The sequence below is a fragment of the Larimichthys crocea genome, chromosome III, assembly GCF_000972845.2.
Source record: "Larimichthys crocea isolate SSNF chromosome III, L_crocea_2.0, whole genome shotgun sequence".
Lineage (NCBI taxonomy): Eukaryota > Metazoa > Chordata > Actinopteri > Sciaenidae > Larimichthys > Larimichthys crocea.
In genome coordinates, this window is record NC_040013.1 from 2,135,851 (window position 1) to 2,151,135 (window position 15,285).

Consider the following 15,285-nt stretch of genomic DNA (forward strand, 5'->3'; position numbering starts at 1 on the left):
TGATTGATGCTGAGGATGTTTCTTAATACAGTTGGAAAGAAAGAGTACAGTATTTATTTATTTTCTCCTCTTCTTTCTCCTCCTCTTTCTTTCTTATCTCTTACTGTACTACATATTTTTCCTACTTTTGATGTTATATGTTGTGTAATAACCTAATCGCTTACTGTGACTACATCTGATATGGGTTGTCGGGGGGATAGTGGGATTCCAGTTGGGGTTCTCTTTTGTCTTGCCTTTTTTTTGTACTTCACTTTAAAGCAGACACTCTGACGTTATGTGAAATATTGTAGTTTTTGTACTGTCTGCAAAAACTCAATAAAGAAATTGGAAACAATGAATAAATAAATAAATGTTAACAGACTTTGCATTACTCATAAGTCATGTTTAAAATGAACATGCAAGTTTAACATGTTCCATAAAGTTTATTCTGTTATCTGACTTGAGATGTGAAAGAAAGGAAGAACTAGTTTTTAGATTTGTTCACGCCTGATTGGTTTAGATTTGGTTACATTGTAATTGTGGTAATTTTTTAAGATGTTAGTATTGGCCCCTGGGCATCTTCACAATTGTAAAATTAGACCTCTGGTCTAGACTCTATGATGGGAAGTTCGGTTTTTTTAGGGAGCCAGATATTTGACTCAGCCCAAAAAAGAGCTTTCGGCTCTTCGCGTTACCACGTTATACCTTTCATAATTCAGCCAGATTTGCCTGAACTGGTCGTTCATGACCGACACATCCCTACTGACTATCTCCGATGCTGTGTTTTTAATCACCTTACACATCAACACAAAGCCTCAAAAGTGGATTTTTAAATTCCTTTATTCAGATGAACAGACAATACAGGCTCTACATTGTCGTACAAGTTGTTATGATCTGAAGCCGTGCCTGTGAGTGTTACAGTATAATTCATTTAGCATTCTAACATTTAGGAAATTATACTCTTCACACAAATTTGCATTATATAATTGTCGTTAAACTAAAATAGCATGACAGGAAGAGTGACACATCACAAGTCTTCGCAGGGTCACTTCTTTCTTCCACCTCTCTCCTTCAGCGCCAAGTGGATGATCGAACCGTTGTTCCATGTTGTATATAAGCCAGAGAGTTGGAATCCTTGATGAAAATACCCTGAAATGAGCGAAGAAAGACTTGGTCCCATGTCTGTAATTTGACTCATCTGCTTCAGAGCAAATCCACAAAGTAAATCCCCAACAATTAAGTCTAGACCAGGGAAGTCCAAAGTACGGCCCGGGGGTCAATAAAATATTATTTATGGGCTGCTAGGATTGTCAGATGCTGTATGGCTGCCAGATTTGCCTTTTTTGGTTGACATAACTAAGTATTTGAACCTCTAAGGACATAGCTGCTGGTGTTATATATCAACTTCAACTTTATTTATTTATATAGCACCTTTCATACAGAATTGTAGCCCAAAGTGCGTCACAGAGCAGAGTAAAAACAGAAATAGACAGTTCTTAAGGTAACAGAGCAGTTGCATGAAAAACTAGAGATTAGAAGAAAAGTAAAAAGCATAAAACTACAACAACGAAACAAATAGGAGGAAAAAATAAGACCTATAGGGTACAAAGCATAAGATGTGACACAAAATATTATTTTCTGAAAGAGTTATGTTTTAAGCTTTAATGTTAACAGACTTTGCATTACTCAGACTTTATCCACTGCTGGCTTATATTGTCTCAATGTCACTCCTGATGATGGTGAGGATGTTTCTTAATACAGTTGGAAAGAGAGTACAGTATTTATTTATTTTCTCCTCTTCTTTCTTATATCTTACTGTACTACATATTTTTCTTACTTTTGATGTTATATGTTGTGTAATAACCTAATCGCTTACTGTGACTACATCTGATATGGGTTGTCAGGAGGGATAGTGGGATTCAGGTTGGGGTTCTCTTTTTGTCTTGCCTTTTTTTTGTACTTCACTTTAAAGCAGACACTCTGACGTTATATGAAAATATTGTAGTTTTTGTACTGTCTGCAAAAACTCAATAAAGAAATTGGGAAAAAATGAATAAATAAATAAATGTTAACAGACTTTGCATTACTCATAATAAGTCATGTTTAAAATGAATGAATGCAAGTTTAACGTGTTCCATAAAGTTTATTCTGTTATCTGACTTGGGATGTGAAAGAAAGGAAGAACTGGTTTTTAGATTTGTTCACGCCTGATTGGTTTAGATAGTTAGTATTGGCCCCTGGGCATCTTCACATTGTCAGATCTGGCCCTCTTTATAAAAAGTTTGGACACCTCTGGTCTGGACTCTAGTGATGGGAAGTTCGGTTCTTTTTAGGGAGCCAGATCACTTGACTCAGCCCAAAAAGAGCTTTCGGCTCTTCACGTTACCACGTATACCTTTCATAATTCAGCCAGATTTAGCGCTGAACTGGCTTGTTCACGACCGACACATCACTACTAGACTCTGTTCATTTCTGCACTATATCAGACACGCTGTGTTATTAATCACTTTACACATCAACACAAAGCCTCAAAAGTGGATTTTTTAAATTCCTTTATTCAGATGAACAGACAATACAGAGCTCTACATTGTCGTACAAGTTAGTTATGATCATGAAGCCGTGCCTGTGAGTGTTACAGTATAATTCATTTAGCATTCTAACATTTAGGAAATTATACTCTTCACACAAATTTGCATTATAATAATTGTCGTTAAACTAAAATAGCATGACAGGAAGGAGTGACACAACATCCACAAGTCTTCCTGCAGGGCTCACTTCTTTCTTCCACCTCTCTCCTTCAGCGCCAAGTGGATGATCGAACCGTTGTTCATGTTGTAATAAGCCAGAGAGTTGGAATCCTTGATGAAAATACCCTGAAATGAGCAGAAGAAAATACGTGTTATTTAATCACTCGAGTTCATCCATCTATCGCTCTTCACAGCAACGCATTCCAGCTCCTCCTGGGGGATCCCGGGGCGTTGCCAGGCTAGATGGGCTATGTAGTCCCTTCCAGCTGGTTCTGGGTCTGCCCTGGGGTCTCCTCCCAGGAAGGTGCCCAGGGAACAACCTCATGCTCCATTTTCACGTGTGAACAAGCCCGAGGATACTTGAAAGCCTTCGCTTGGGGCTGCAACTCGCTCCCAACCCTGAAGGAGCATTTCACTGTTTTCTAGCAGAGAGCCATGGCCTCAGATTTAAAAGGTTAAAAGTAAAAGTTTACCTCATACTGCAACTTCTGTTTCCCTGCTGGCATGCCGGTAGCTTCATGGATTTTGACTTTAATGACAGACACCTGTGGAGACATTGCATTAGAATGTGGTACATGCACTTACATATACTCAATATAAAGAGGGAAACAATAAGCCGACATCTGCATACCTGATCTGTGAGTGGGACAGTGAAATTCAGCACTTGGCCATTCAGCTTCCATTCGGTCTTGTCCTGCATGTTGGGTACTTGAACTTTAACCGCCACAGGACCCTGGAGAAGAAAATAAAATAAATCATGGCTCAAGTTAAGACAGCAGGAATTTTGTCTGCATGCAGACCGTCACATTTCACTGCTCTGACGTACCTTATTTCTACGAAGGAACTCCTCCTCTGGAATAAGGTTGTCCTCTGTCTTCATCTTCTTGCTGACTGGCTCATCATCATGAGGTGGAGGTGGGTGGGATGGCGGTGCAGGAGCAGAGCTCGGCGGTTGTGGTACTGGTGGAGCGGGAACAAACGCTGGAAGAAGAAGAAGCAGTTATTAATTCTCTGCAGATTTATTTTGGATGTGAGCAATCTGTCTTTGGAAACTTTCATCTTACCAGCTGGCACAACCATGGGAGGTGGTCTGGGCGCCATAATGTGAGGCGCTGACGGTGGCATGGGGACCACGTTGATGCGGGGAGCAGAGATCATACGAGGCATTGATGCTATGACCTGTCCTGGTGCAAGGTGCACCACAGGAGACACGGGCGGTCTCGGTATCACAGGGACAGCAGACAGCAGAGTGGTGCGCACTTGAGGTGCCAGCTGTTTGCGAAGAACATGTCGTATTAGTTTAAACTTCATGATTTAATTTAATTAACAATTAATGTTTTTTTAAGTGACTCACAGTGGAAGGTGGGCGAGGCACTGATGTGATTGGAGGACTGGGTTTAGGCAAAATGGACGAAGACGAGGGCATCGGAGGCTGGTGATGGATCTCACTCGGCTTGCTCGGGCCGATTTTCTCCTTAGTGTCATCCTCTCCCACCAGTCCTTTGGCCTTGTGAATGGCTTCGATCTGCTCCTGCAGGGTGATGTTGGCCTGCGCTGCCTGCTGGGTACGAGCCATGCTTCCAGAGTGTCCATCCCAAGTGACCTGGTAACATAAAAACGGTCAGAGATCACACTGTGCTGACCTAATCCTTCAACTCAGGAACTCTGTGTGATATAAACCATCAGCATCCTCACCTTCTCCTCTGGCTTCTGGATTTCTTCTTCTCCGATCTTCTTACCGATGGCCGTCTCTTCCACACCGAAGATATCGGTACGCCTCTCAGCCAGCTGCTTCAAGCTGCTCTCGATATCCAAACCAGGAGCGTAGACTTCGTCCTCAGTCTGCCTCTCTCTGATAGTGCGGTCCCTGAGCTCCAGCCAGCGTGGATCCAGGAGACCGATACGCATGTGCTCTTGCATCTTACTGGCTGGGATCTTCTCACCGGTAATTGGTGAGATGAGGTACTCATCCGGAGCTGCAACTGAGGGCTGAGGCTTGGAAGCTGTGAGGAGAACATAGCACAAGATTAACACACACTGTACATAGCGATAGGTTGTTATTCACTCATTTAAAAGAAGCGCATGTTTTACCTTTGGGGTCGTAGTCTTTGCGAATAATAACCTGGTCTGGAGTTGGGGGCAGTGGGGGTGGCATAGGGTTGTCTGGTGGCAGTGGAGCCTTCATGCCATCATCATCATCATCAGATCCCTGAGAAAAGCAGGAGGGGGAAGAATGACATGCGGTTACCAGGATTCCAACAAACCAATAATATCCCTCTGAATTAGAGTGCAACAATGAACGGTTCTTACCTCGTCCATGTCCTGCACTTGTGTGTCCTGATCAGGCTGTGAAGGCTGCCCGTTGTTCCTATCCTCCCGGTCATCGTCGTCATCCTCGCTCTCAACCTCCATCTCCACCTCCTCGCTCTCTCCGTACTTCTCGTAGCGCTCTTGGATCAGGATGCGGGCGCCGAGCTCCTCTGGTGTGGTAGGCGGGGGGAAGTGGCCTGAGGGAACAGAGGTGCAGATAAAGATGAGTGAATGTGGCTGCATTCAGACGGCACGTTTGAAAGATTGTGATTAGTGCGGTCATGTTACCTTGTTCGTTGGGCTGGAAATCCACCGTCTCAACCACTACGAAGTCATGCCAGTCGATTTGGGCGTACGCCACACGTTCTTTCTCTCTTTCCTCCTCCTCCTTCTTTCTCTCACGCTCCTGGAACTTCGCCCACTCAACACGGTACCTCACCTGATGGTTGTGCAGCAGAACAGCTGATTAAGACAAGTCACATGCTATTAAATGCTTACCCTGAGTCACAGTCGCACTTTAAGGGGATTACCTGGTCCATAACCTCTCTTGGATTCTCAGCTTCTCTCTTCAGCTTGGTCAGGAGGCCTTTGGGAGGGATCAGAATCTACAGGCAGGGAGACGAGATCAAGATACAGCTCAGCATCAGAACGCAAACAAACGGTAATAATAATATCATAGAGACACGGTGCGTGCCAGGTCACCTTTGTGTACTGCTCAACCAGTTTGGTGAAATAGTTGAAAAGGCTGTGCTGCGGCCGCAAAAAGTCAAACTGGTAGTTCCTCTGTTCTTTCTGCATGAGCTGAGTGAGAAACTGGCGGCCGTTACGAGCGACAAACTGGGCTGTGAGCTTCACGACATCCAGATCGAATGCGGAGATTGACGGAGGATCCGCAATGAACTCAAACTCAGGAGGCGGCTCTTTGGGGACAACTGTCTCTTGAATCACCTGTGACTGAACCTTTTGACAACACACAGAGAATATCAGCTGTTATGAACAAATACTACCAATTTATATGCAGTTAGGAAAAAGAGCAGACTGAAACGTGACGTCTTACTTTTTGAGGAAGCTGTTGGGACTGCTGCATGGCCTGCTGCATAACCTTAGGCACGGCCGCAGACGGCTCCTGTGCTTTCCCCTCCTTGAACTCATTGACCTTGTGGCGGTAGTAGGCATGGTACGGGTCATTAGGGTTGAGGAAATTAAACTTTGGGTTGTTGATCTCATTCTGACGGATTCTTGCTTCAAACTCAGGCCCGTTCCTGAGAAATAGACAAGACAATAGTTAAATTACAAGACATAAAATCCATATGAAATCATAGCTGTATAAAAGATAAAAAGTAACCGACCTGGCGACAAAACTGGCTGTCTTGTCGACTATGTTTCGGACCTCAGGAGGTGGATAAATGATACCAACGATGGGTTTAGTAGCTGGGGTTTCATCAACGGCATCGTTCTGTTGACAAAAATTAACATTCGTTAGGCTGTAGTAGTCACAATTTAATAAATGATAACAACAATTAAATAAGCATCCTCTGCATCCAGACCATAGTGAAGTCACTTCTGTTATTCCTGACCGACAATCAACACATTAGCTTCAACTTACTTCAAATATCAGTGTCCCAAATCATAAGATAACCCCTCCTTATGCATTACAGCAGTGACAATTAAACTATACAACTATTCTGATCATCAATTAATCGTCTTGAGACATTTTTAAAGTGTCGAAATTCTGATTCTCAGTTTTTAAAATTGTGAATATTTTCTGGTTTCTTTAGTCCTCTATGACATAAACTGAATATGTTTGGCTTGTGTACATTTGAGGATGTTGTGATTAAGATTTCTTTCAGCATTTGCTGACATTTAATTGAGAAGACGATTGACAGATTCGTCGATAATTAGAACTAATCATTAGAGATTTTATCGATCCCACACTGAGTGAATTTACTTGCTGAGCACCTCACAATATACAAGGTGGATTAGAAAAATGTGCCTATAAAGGCTGAGTCCTTCCTGGAGCGACCCAGTTTCGAATCTGGCCTGTGGTCCTTTGCTGTGTGTCGTTCCCCCTCTCTTCAGCTGTCTGCTCTAGAGCTAGTCATTTCTGACTACCCCTGCTGTGAATGTGACTTTAATTAGTCTGTTTACAGCCTAATTTAATTGCACACAGTCCTTTATCCTGTTTTTGTAGTTTCTTCTCATAAACCATTTTTATTTCTACGCTCACTTCCTATTTTTTTTATATACTTATTTTATCTATCTATTTTTGTTCAAAGCACTTTCAACATCAGTACTACTCTTGTCTATAAAGAAATATATTGGTTACTGTGGTTAATGCACAAATTTTCACTTCTATTGTGTTGCCACTGTTAGTTGCCAAAAGTTTTAGCTGCTCCTCCGTTGTATTGGAGTTATGGAAACAGTCTCATGTATGTTATAAAAATTAGGATTATACTGGGGTTCAGATGTTTTAATTCATATAGTGTGTGTGTTTTCTGTCTTTTGTATGTCTCATGCACTTCACTTATTTGGCCTGTGACTGACTGAGGCTGGCAGGGAGAGATAATTATAAATCAGTAGTACAAGGTTAGGAAAGACAGGTTAGGGAAGTATCATTTGGATATAAAACCTAATGCTCATTACTGAGCAGAAAACCAAAAAAAAGAAAGCTATGATTTTATCTGAGACAGCCCATTTTTAAAAAAATGTAAAATGTTAGAGCTCCTCAAGGAGCCTTTTCTCTGTAACCCCTTTTGTGTGTGGCACTGTTAAACGCTCCCTTCTTGTACAAGAATAATAAATCCAACTTAAACCTCGAATCCAGTCTTCCTTATTCAAGTTTTTCTTTAAAAAATGTATAAGAACCAACTGTTTAGAGCTCCTCAAGGAGCCCTTTCTCTGTAACCCCTTTTTGTGTGTTGCACTGTTAAACGCTCCTTGTACAAGAATAATAAATTCACTTAAAACTTTGAACCAATCTTCCTTATTCAAGATTTTCTTAAAAAAAGTATAAGAACCAACTGTTAGAGCTCCTCAAGGAGCCTTTTCTCTCAACCCCTTTTGGTGTTGCACTGTTAAATGCTCTTTTTGAACAAGAATAATAAATTCAACTTAAACTTTGAACTTCAGTCTCCTTATCAGAGTTTTCTTTAAAAAAGGTATAAGAACAACTGTTAGAGCTCCTCAAGGAGCCTTTTCTCTGTAACCCCTTTTTGTGTGTTGCACTGTTAAACGCTCCCTTGTTGAACAAGAATAATTCAACTTAAACTTTGATACTTAATCAGTCCTCTTATTCAAGAGTTTTTCTCTTTTAAAAAAAGTATAAGAACCAACTGTAGAGCTCCTCAAGGAGCCTTTTCTCTGAACCCTTTTTGTGTGTTGCACTGTTAAACGCTCCTTTGTACAAGAAAATAAATATCCAACTTAACCCTGAATCCAGTCTTCCTTATTCAAGTTTTCTTAAAAAAATGTATAAGAACCAACTGTTAGAGCTCCTCAAGGAGCCTTTCTCTGTAACCCCTTTGTGTGTTGCACTGTTAAAGCTCCTTCTTGTACAAGAATAATAAATTCCAACTTAACCTGAATCCAGTCTCCTTATTCAAGTTTTTCTTTAAAAAATGTAAAGAACCAACTGTTAGAGCTCCAAGGAGCCTTTCTCGTAACCCCTTTTGTGGTGTTGCACTGTTAAACCTCCTTTTTGTACAAGAATAATAATCCAACTTAAACTATACTTTGAATCCAGTCCTCCTTATTAAGAGTTTTTCTTTAAAAAAAAAAATGTATAAGAACCAACTGTTAGAGCTCCTCAAGGAGCCTTTTCTCTCTTAACCCCTTTTGTGTGTTGCCACGTTAAACGCTCCTTCTTGTAAAAGAATAATAAATCAACTTAAAACCTTGAATCCAGTCTTCCTATTCAAAGTTTTTTTCTTTCTTTAAAAAAGTATAAGAACCAACTGTTAGAGCTCCTCAGGAGCCTTTTCTCTAACCCCTTTTTGTGTGTGGCACTGTTAAACACTCCTTTGTACAAGATAATAAACAACTAAACTCTAACTTTGAATCCAGTCTCCTTTATGCAAGAGTTTTTCTTAAAAAATCGCCATAACAATGTACATTTACATTCAGTCATTTTTTCTCCAAAGCGACTCACAGGTCCATTAGCTTTCCAGACTGGAGGAGCCGGGATCGAACCCCCGATCATTAGATTAGTGGACCGCTTCTGCCTCTATCTACCTTTATTAACCTTTAACAGTAACAATACTCACCCCCTGTGATAAACCACACATTAGTTACTCTAAAACTCGTTCCCATTAGCTCGGTGCTAACAGAAGCAACTCGCAGCCGTACCTTGTTGTTGGACTCCGGCTGAACGATCTGAACAGGCCCGGGCGGCATGGCTGTATCTTCCGAAGCTCACCTACAAACACACGAACCAACAAGAACAGTACAATAGTTTACAATACTTTAAAAACGCGGAATATTCCACGTTCTTCAGCAGCAGCTAAGCTAACAGCTAACACCACTGCGTCGCGCTTTCGTTCACCCAATGGACGCCTAGTACTTCCGGTGACACGCCCGCAAAGCATTCTGGGACTTGGTAGTACTTTTTTTAGGAGGTTGCCAAGGAGACGCTCAGTCAACAAAGCGTGTCCGACATGAGTGAGTTCTTGGGTCGGCAGACTGCATCGACAGTCTCCGCAGAGACCTGGTTCGACCTTCAGGGTGCCACTCTGGACGTGTTCTCCAGAACCGGACCGGTCCCGCTTCTCCTCCTGGAAGTTCCCCGACAAACTGTCCTGCAGCCTGGACATGGTGGCCCTGCTGGAGCAGTATGACTTCGTGGATGGGGAGGATGCATTCAACCAGCACTCCCACATTGGTGTTACTGGAGCTGGTGATCGACAGTAAACACACGGCCTGACGTGACGTCACATTAAATATTATTATTATTTAAAATTATTATTTAAATTAGCTCTCTCCTCCTCCATGAACAAGACTGCTGCTCCTTCGCAGAGCTTCAACGCTAGTGTTGAGCAGATCAGTGCAGCCATGGGAGGGAGCAAGACCGGCAGACAGGATGCCTGTCTGTCGGTCTTGTAGTCAGAAACTACTGGAGTAATCTAGTTACATTTGCCAGCACTAAAGGTAGGAGACCTGCACGATTTAAAGTGTGTCCAGTGTGTGAGATTTAGAGAGGTATATGATATATAACTATGTTTTGATCAGTGGGGAATAAAGCCTTATATATCTGTATTCACATATGAACATGCACATTCTTATTCTAACACAAACCATGATGTTTTCCTGTTTTCCTGGAGCGCCACATTGCAGACAGACCTGTTTGACCCTGTGTGCATATGGGGTGCCGTTTGTAAAGCGCTCGCTCTGAAAATAACAGCAACATTTTGTCACATTTAGCTAAAAACAATGTTTAAAAAACTGGTTTGAATTTTTGAGAGTCACTTTTTTGCACATTTAGAACAATATTGTGAACTTAGAGATATTTTAAATATTAAATCCAAATGTTAAATGTAAAATCTAAATGCTAAATCTAAATAAATCTAAATGTTAAAATAAATCTAAATCTAAAGTTAAATTAAATCTAATTAAATTAAATTAAATGTTAAATATAAATCTAAATAATGTTAAATTAAAATCTAAATGTAATAAAATATAAATGTTAATATAATGTTAAATATAATCTAAATGTTAAATATAAATAATCTAAATGTTAAATATAAATGTTAAATAATAAATCTAAAGTGACAAAATGTTGCTGTTATTTCAGAGCGAGACGCTTTACAAACGGCACCCCATAGTTTATTTAGAAGCTGCTCAGGGGATTAAAAAAAGTTTGATTGCCAGCAAAAATTACCCAGATCTTCACATATGAATGTTATTGGACCAAAATATTACATATTGTATTAAAATGAGTAATTTTGCAGGGATTGTGATGCTCCACAAAATATATTCACCGTTTCACACCGTCCTTTTGGGGCCATTACGCACCCCATTACTTCAAACACTCTTGGTCCTCTTCCATGGACGTGACTGCCACTTTCTGCAGTAGCCCAAACAGACAAACTAAACATGGTTAGATGGTGTCTTTTGCGTTTGCATGAGGTTGCAATCAAGAATTACAGTGCTAGATGCCACTAAATCCTACACACTGGTCCTTTAAGTGAAATACAATAATGCCAAATATGTGATAAAGAACTGGTATATGTCATTAGTTTTCCTTTTCTTCTAGGTGATCAACAAAGACAGCAAGAAACAGACAAAAGCGTTTGACTGTGATGAGACAGAGTCAGTGTCATCTGTCTCCTCGCACCAAATGAGCCCAAGGTGACTTTTGCAGACGTTGTTATCTGCCCCAACTTCAACAAGATCCTCCTAACAAGTGTCGGCCATCCTCCAGTCCTACCAACAACTCCCACAGCATCCTAAAGTCACACAGCCACAATGTAAGCTGCCAGACAATCAGTCATCTCTTGTTCCCTGCGATGCGTGTCATCGAGTGCAATCCACTCTGAGAAAAAACGGAGAGCGCTGGTGGAACTGTTTCAGAGCGAGGGCCGCCCTCATCTCTGCAGCCTCTCTTGGTGGCCGTGGAGGACACCCTGGACCTGGGGCAACATGAACAGCAGGCGACGTTGCCAGTGGGCCAATGAGCAGCTCAGAGACATGCCGGCTGGCCAAACACTTGAAGATGTGGCGGGCACGGTGCAGCCTCTCGAGACAGACTCGCAGTAGCAGAAACAGAGCGGGAGAGATTCAGGTCACAGTTGGAGAGAGCACAGAAGAGTTCAAGCAAGAGAGGGAAAAACATCAAGCGAACAGCGTCCAGCTGGAGTTTTCACTGCGCAAAGCTCAAAGATCCTTAAAGAAACAGAGCAACGGCTGCAAGAGGAGCAACAGCAATTCAAAAGAGGTGCAGAAAATCATAAATAAATATGACGGGAGAACGCAGTGAGATCAAATTTACTAATGTATGTTTAATAGACAGAAACTCTGAGCTGGAGGAGAGTAATTTCCAGACTGAACGAGAAAGTAGCACAGAGGAAGATACATTACAAGCAGCTGGTAAGACATATCTTTCAGAAGTTATACACATAAAATAACCTGATATCTGCATGATGGATCATTTTCTCTTGGTGGCAGAACGTGAGAAGAATGTGCGCAGGAGAAACTGGCCACCTTGCACATGGAGGAGGAGGCCTGCTGCAAACTCCAGCAAAAGATCCAGCAGCTGGAGGATAAAATCTCTGAAACTCAACTCCATCTGACAAGGAGAACGCCAAGTACACAGCGCGTGTCGCCAGCAAGAGGTCAGTGTCACGACAAACGCCGGATTATTTTTGTTTTTCAGTGGACGCCATGAACGTCTCAGCCACAACCCCGCTCTCGGTCCATGCATCCAGTCAATGCAGGCGAAGCAGAAGTCTTTGTTAAAGAGAGTGGACGCTCTCGACGAGGAGTGTGAGGAGCGCAGAGGCAGCTGGGAGAGAGGGAGGAGAGAGAGATGGACCTACACAAGCAGCTGCAGCAGATGTCAGGAGAAGGAACGAGTGCAGGCTCAGCTCGCACAACAGCAGGTGCAGCATTGTGTTTTAAAGCACCAAAATACTCATAACAAAGACTAACAGCTCATGATGTGATGCTTCTTGTTGGCAGGAACTGTGTTCAGAGCTCCAAAATGACAAGCAGACGCTGGAAACACACGGAGGCGAGCTGAAGAACAACGTGGCCGAGCTGAAGGAATATGTGCAAGCTTTAAGAGAGAGGGAGAGGCTGATGGTGGCTTTCCCAGAGCTCAGCCCTGTGGCTCAGGCTCAACCACAGAGTAGGCAATTATTAAATTTTATCTTTAAAAAGGTCATGCATGAATCACAGACTGACAGACACCCACCTAAAGTGTGTGTGTGCATAAAACTCATTTTTCCACTTGCATCACTTGGAAAAATAACTTTGCCTCTTGTATCTAGTCCAGTTTAATGCTGTACTCATGTTGACGGTTGTCCATTGTAATTTCAGGTACAGGAAACGTGCTTTTGGACATGGAGCAACAGTTTCAGGCGAATGACATTCGTATAAAAGTTCTGGAGCAGGAGAACATCACTCTGACGCCAGCCGTGTGAAACTGAGGGAAAGAGTGCATAATAACCAGCAGGGTAAGGACAGGTGAGAAGTTATAATGCGTAAAATAATGTGAATTGACGTGTATTACATACACACTATGCATTTTATATCAACAGGAAGCCGCACCTCAGCAGTGGGAGCATCTCGCGCGCCCGGCACACCAACTGAAAAGCAACCAAATCACCTGACAACACATGCAGAACAGTCTACTGTAAGTTTATGTAGGTTAACCTGAGGAATAAATTGTTAGGATTCCTCATCACGTACGTGTGTTCTTCTCTCCGGTGTGCCAGGCAAGAGCAGCAGTGCACCACGGCTGGGATGCAACAGTGGGAACAAAGCAGGACGGAGGCAAAGTGCCGGGTCCGAGGATCGCATGTCCCAGCCACCGGCCGCCGCGGCTGCTGCCTCCCCCTCAGCTCTGCAACTTCACTTTCAAACTGTCCAACTCAACACCACGGCTGCCAGAATCCACACAAAACAACGCAGTGGACTGTCCTCGCTCATCTCAGGAGCTTAAATCAGAGGAGAAAATGACGAAAAGACAAGAAGAACACAGCTTTGTATAATTATACAACACTAACATCATGTTTTTGTAATTGTACAGGCTCATTCTGTATAAAAAAAATCTATAAAATGTAAATATAATAACTTACTGTGTATACATGAAAGAAAGGCTTTTATTATGCTATTCAGATAGGGCACAGATGGCTGTTGCATATTAGGTTTCTGGATATATGATATGCTCTCAAACTAACCTGCATGTTTTTGGATGAGCGACCTTCGCAGCAGATGAGTCACTGGCTCTGAGTAAATGGGAAACCTTGATGTCAAAGCAAACAATGACACGGAGGCAGATGTGGCGATAGCTCTGTCTGACGAATGGAGGGAGAGAGTGAGAGTCTCCATGGAAACCCAAGTGCTCGCAAGGACTCTGCTGGAATCACCACCCAGGGCAGCCTTGATTTCACTCCCTCCGAGACAGAATCTGACAGTGAGTCCTCAGCGGTGCAGCGAGATGAAGAGTGAGCTCTCGTTTTCGTGTCCTCGCCGCACATCAGGAGGGTTTGCAGCGGTAATCTGAGATCTCACGAGCTCAGTTGTGTAATCTGAGTCTAATAGAGAGCCAAAGAGACTCGAGTCAGAGCTGTTGAAGTCAAAACAATCTTCTATTTGTTCTTGCGTCTGTGTTTTTATAAAGTATTGGTAACTAACTGTGACTGTGACACTCAGTACGCCCGAAGGAACACCTGATCTGTCCTTTCATTCACTCCCGATGACAGATAAAGACCTCGGGGGTTAATCTCTAAATTGGGTTAACGATTACAGTTTGTGTCATCAAGCATGTAATGGAAGTTTTAAGCTCTTTCACCCTGGTGCCACAGACGCCAGGGAACATAGCGTCAACGCTACGCTCACCGTTTAGTAGTCAAGAACAGTTGTCATGATGTAACAGGGACATGTCTTTCTCACATTTCATTTTAGACGTGTTACTTGATAAATAAAAAAGGTAGTAAGTAGAAATATAACTACTGTAGATAGCACAAGGTTATGTAACATTACCGATACGATTTGCTGCCAGAAAGAAAACCTTACAGTGGACAGTGGCTCTTCTGTTAAGGCTTGGTGTAGAAGTTATATTCAAGCGCATTTGTATTAAACATGACCAAAGCAGATCAGTTCCACAGAGTCGGCATCATTGATCACTTGGACCTGATTTTTCTTCATTACATTTTTTGATCTCAGCGCTGTTTATGCTTGTTTTGTTTCTTATTGGTATTAAAAATAAGATAATCCAAAAATATACTGTTAGAAAAAGAACTATTCTTCATCCTCAAGCAGCACAAGGCTACAGATTGTACAAAATCAGACCATATGTTGCATTTGTGATTGGAATAAAAAAAAGCAAGCAAAGAGCAAATACACAACATTTAAAATCATTAAAAGGTTAAAACATTACGAATATGGGTTCAGTATTTAGCAGCAGAGTCACTTGAGACCAGCTAGTATGATACCAGACACAGTCAGAAGACATTCAGTGTGTGGGAGTCCAATTTGGAACAGCTTAACAGATGGTATAAAGAAGAGGAGAGACGTGTGAAAGTATGTAAAA

At 42.1% G+C, this 15,285-nt stretch overlaps 1 protein-coding gene and 1 pseudogene across 2 annotated transcripts in view; one reads left to right on the forward strand and one right to left on the reverse strand.

Moving 5' to 3' along the window:
* Positions 1 to 2,514: 2,514 nt before the first annotated feature.
* Positions 2,515 to 15,285, reverse strand: part of sf3a1 (splicing factor 3a, subunit 1) — a 15,117-nt gene continuing 2,346 nt past the window's right edge. The window contains exons 1-16 of one of the 2 annotated variants that reach the window (XM_010749161.3): positions 9,557 to 9,622; positions 9,381 to 9,450; positions 6,386 to 6,492; positions 6,094 to 6,298; positions 5,739 to 5,996; positions 5,567 to 5,641; positions 5,325 to 5,475; positions 5,037 to 5,233; positions 4,818 to 4,935; positions 4,422 to 4,729; positions 4,081 to 4,329; positions 3,791 to 3,998; positions 3,553 to 3,707; positions 3,358 to 3,459; positions 3,200 to 3,271; positions 2,515 to 2,852 (exon numbers count right to left, since the gene is read on the reverse strand). In XM_010749161.3, coding sequence (XP_010747463.1) covers positions 2,751 to 2,852; positions 3,200 to 3,271; positions 3,358 to 3,459; positions 3,553 to 3,707; positions 3,791 to 3,998; positions 4,081 to 4,329; positions 4,422 to 4,729; positions 4,818 to 4,935; positions 5,037 to 5,233; positions 5,325 to 5,475; positions 5,567 to 5,641; positions 5,739 to 5,996; positions 6,094 to 6,298; positions 6,386 to 6,492; positions 9,381 to 9,428 — 2,355 coding nt within the window. In that variant the 5' untranslated portion in view covers positions 9,429 to 9,450; positions 9,557 to 9,622 and the 3' untranslated portion in view covers positions 2,515 to 2,750. Of the gene's footprint in view, positions 2,853 to 3,199; positions 3,272 to 3,357; positions 3,460 to 3,552; positions 3,708 to 3,790; positions 3,999 to 4,080; positions 4,330 to 4,421; positions 4,730 to 4,817; positions 4,936 to 5,036; positions 5,234 to 5,324; positions 5,476 to 5,566; positions 5,642 to 5,738; positions 5,997 to 6,093; positions 6,299 to 6,385; positions 6,493 to 9,380; positions 9,451 to 9,556; positions 9,623 to 15,285 lie in introns of those variants that run through there. The other variant, XM_027277978.1, reaches the window with a different exon arrangement.
* On the forward strand, positions 9,697 to 9,954 carry LOC113745689 (coiled-coil domain-containing protein 157-like; annotated as a pseudogene).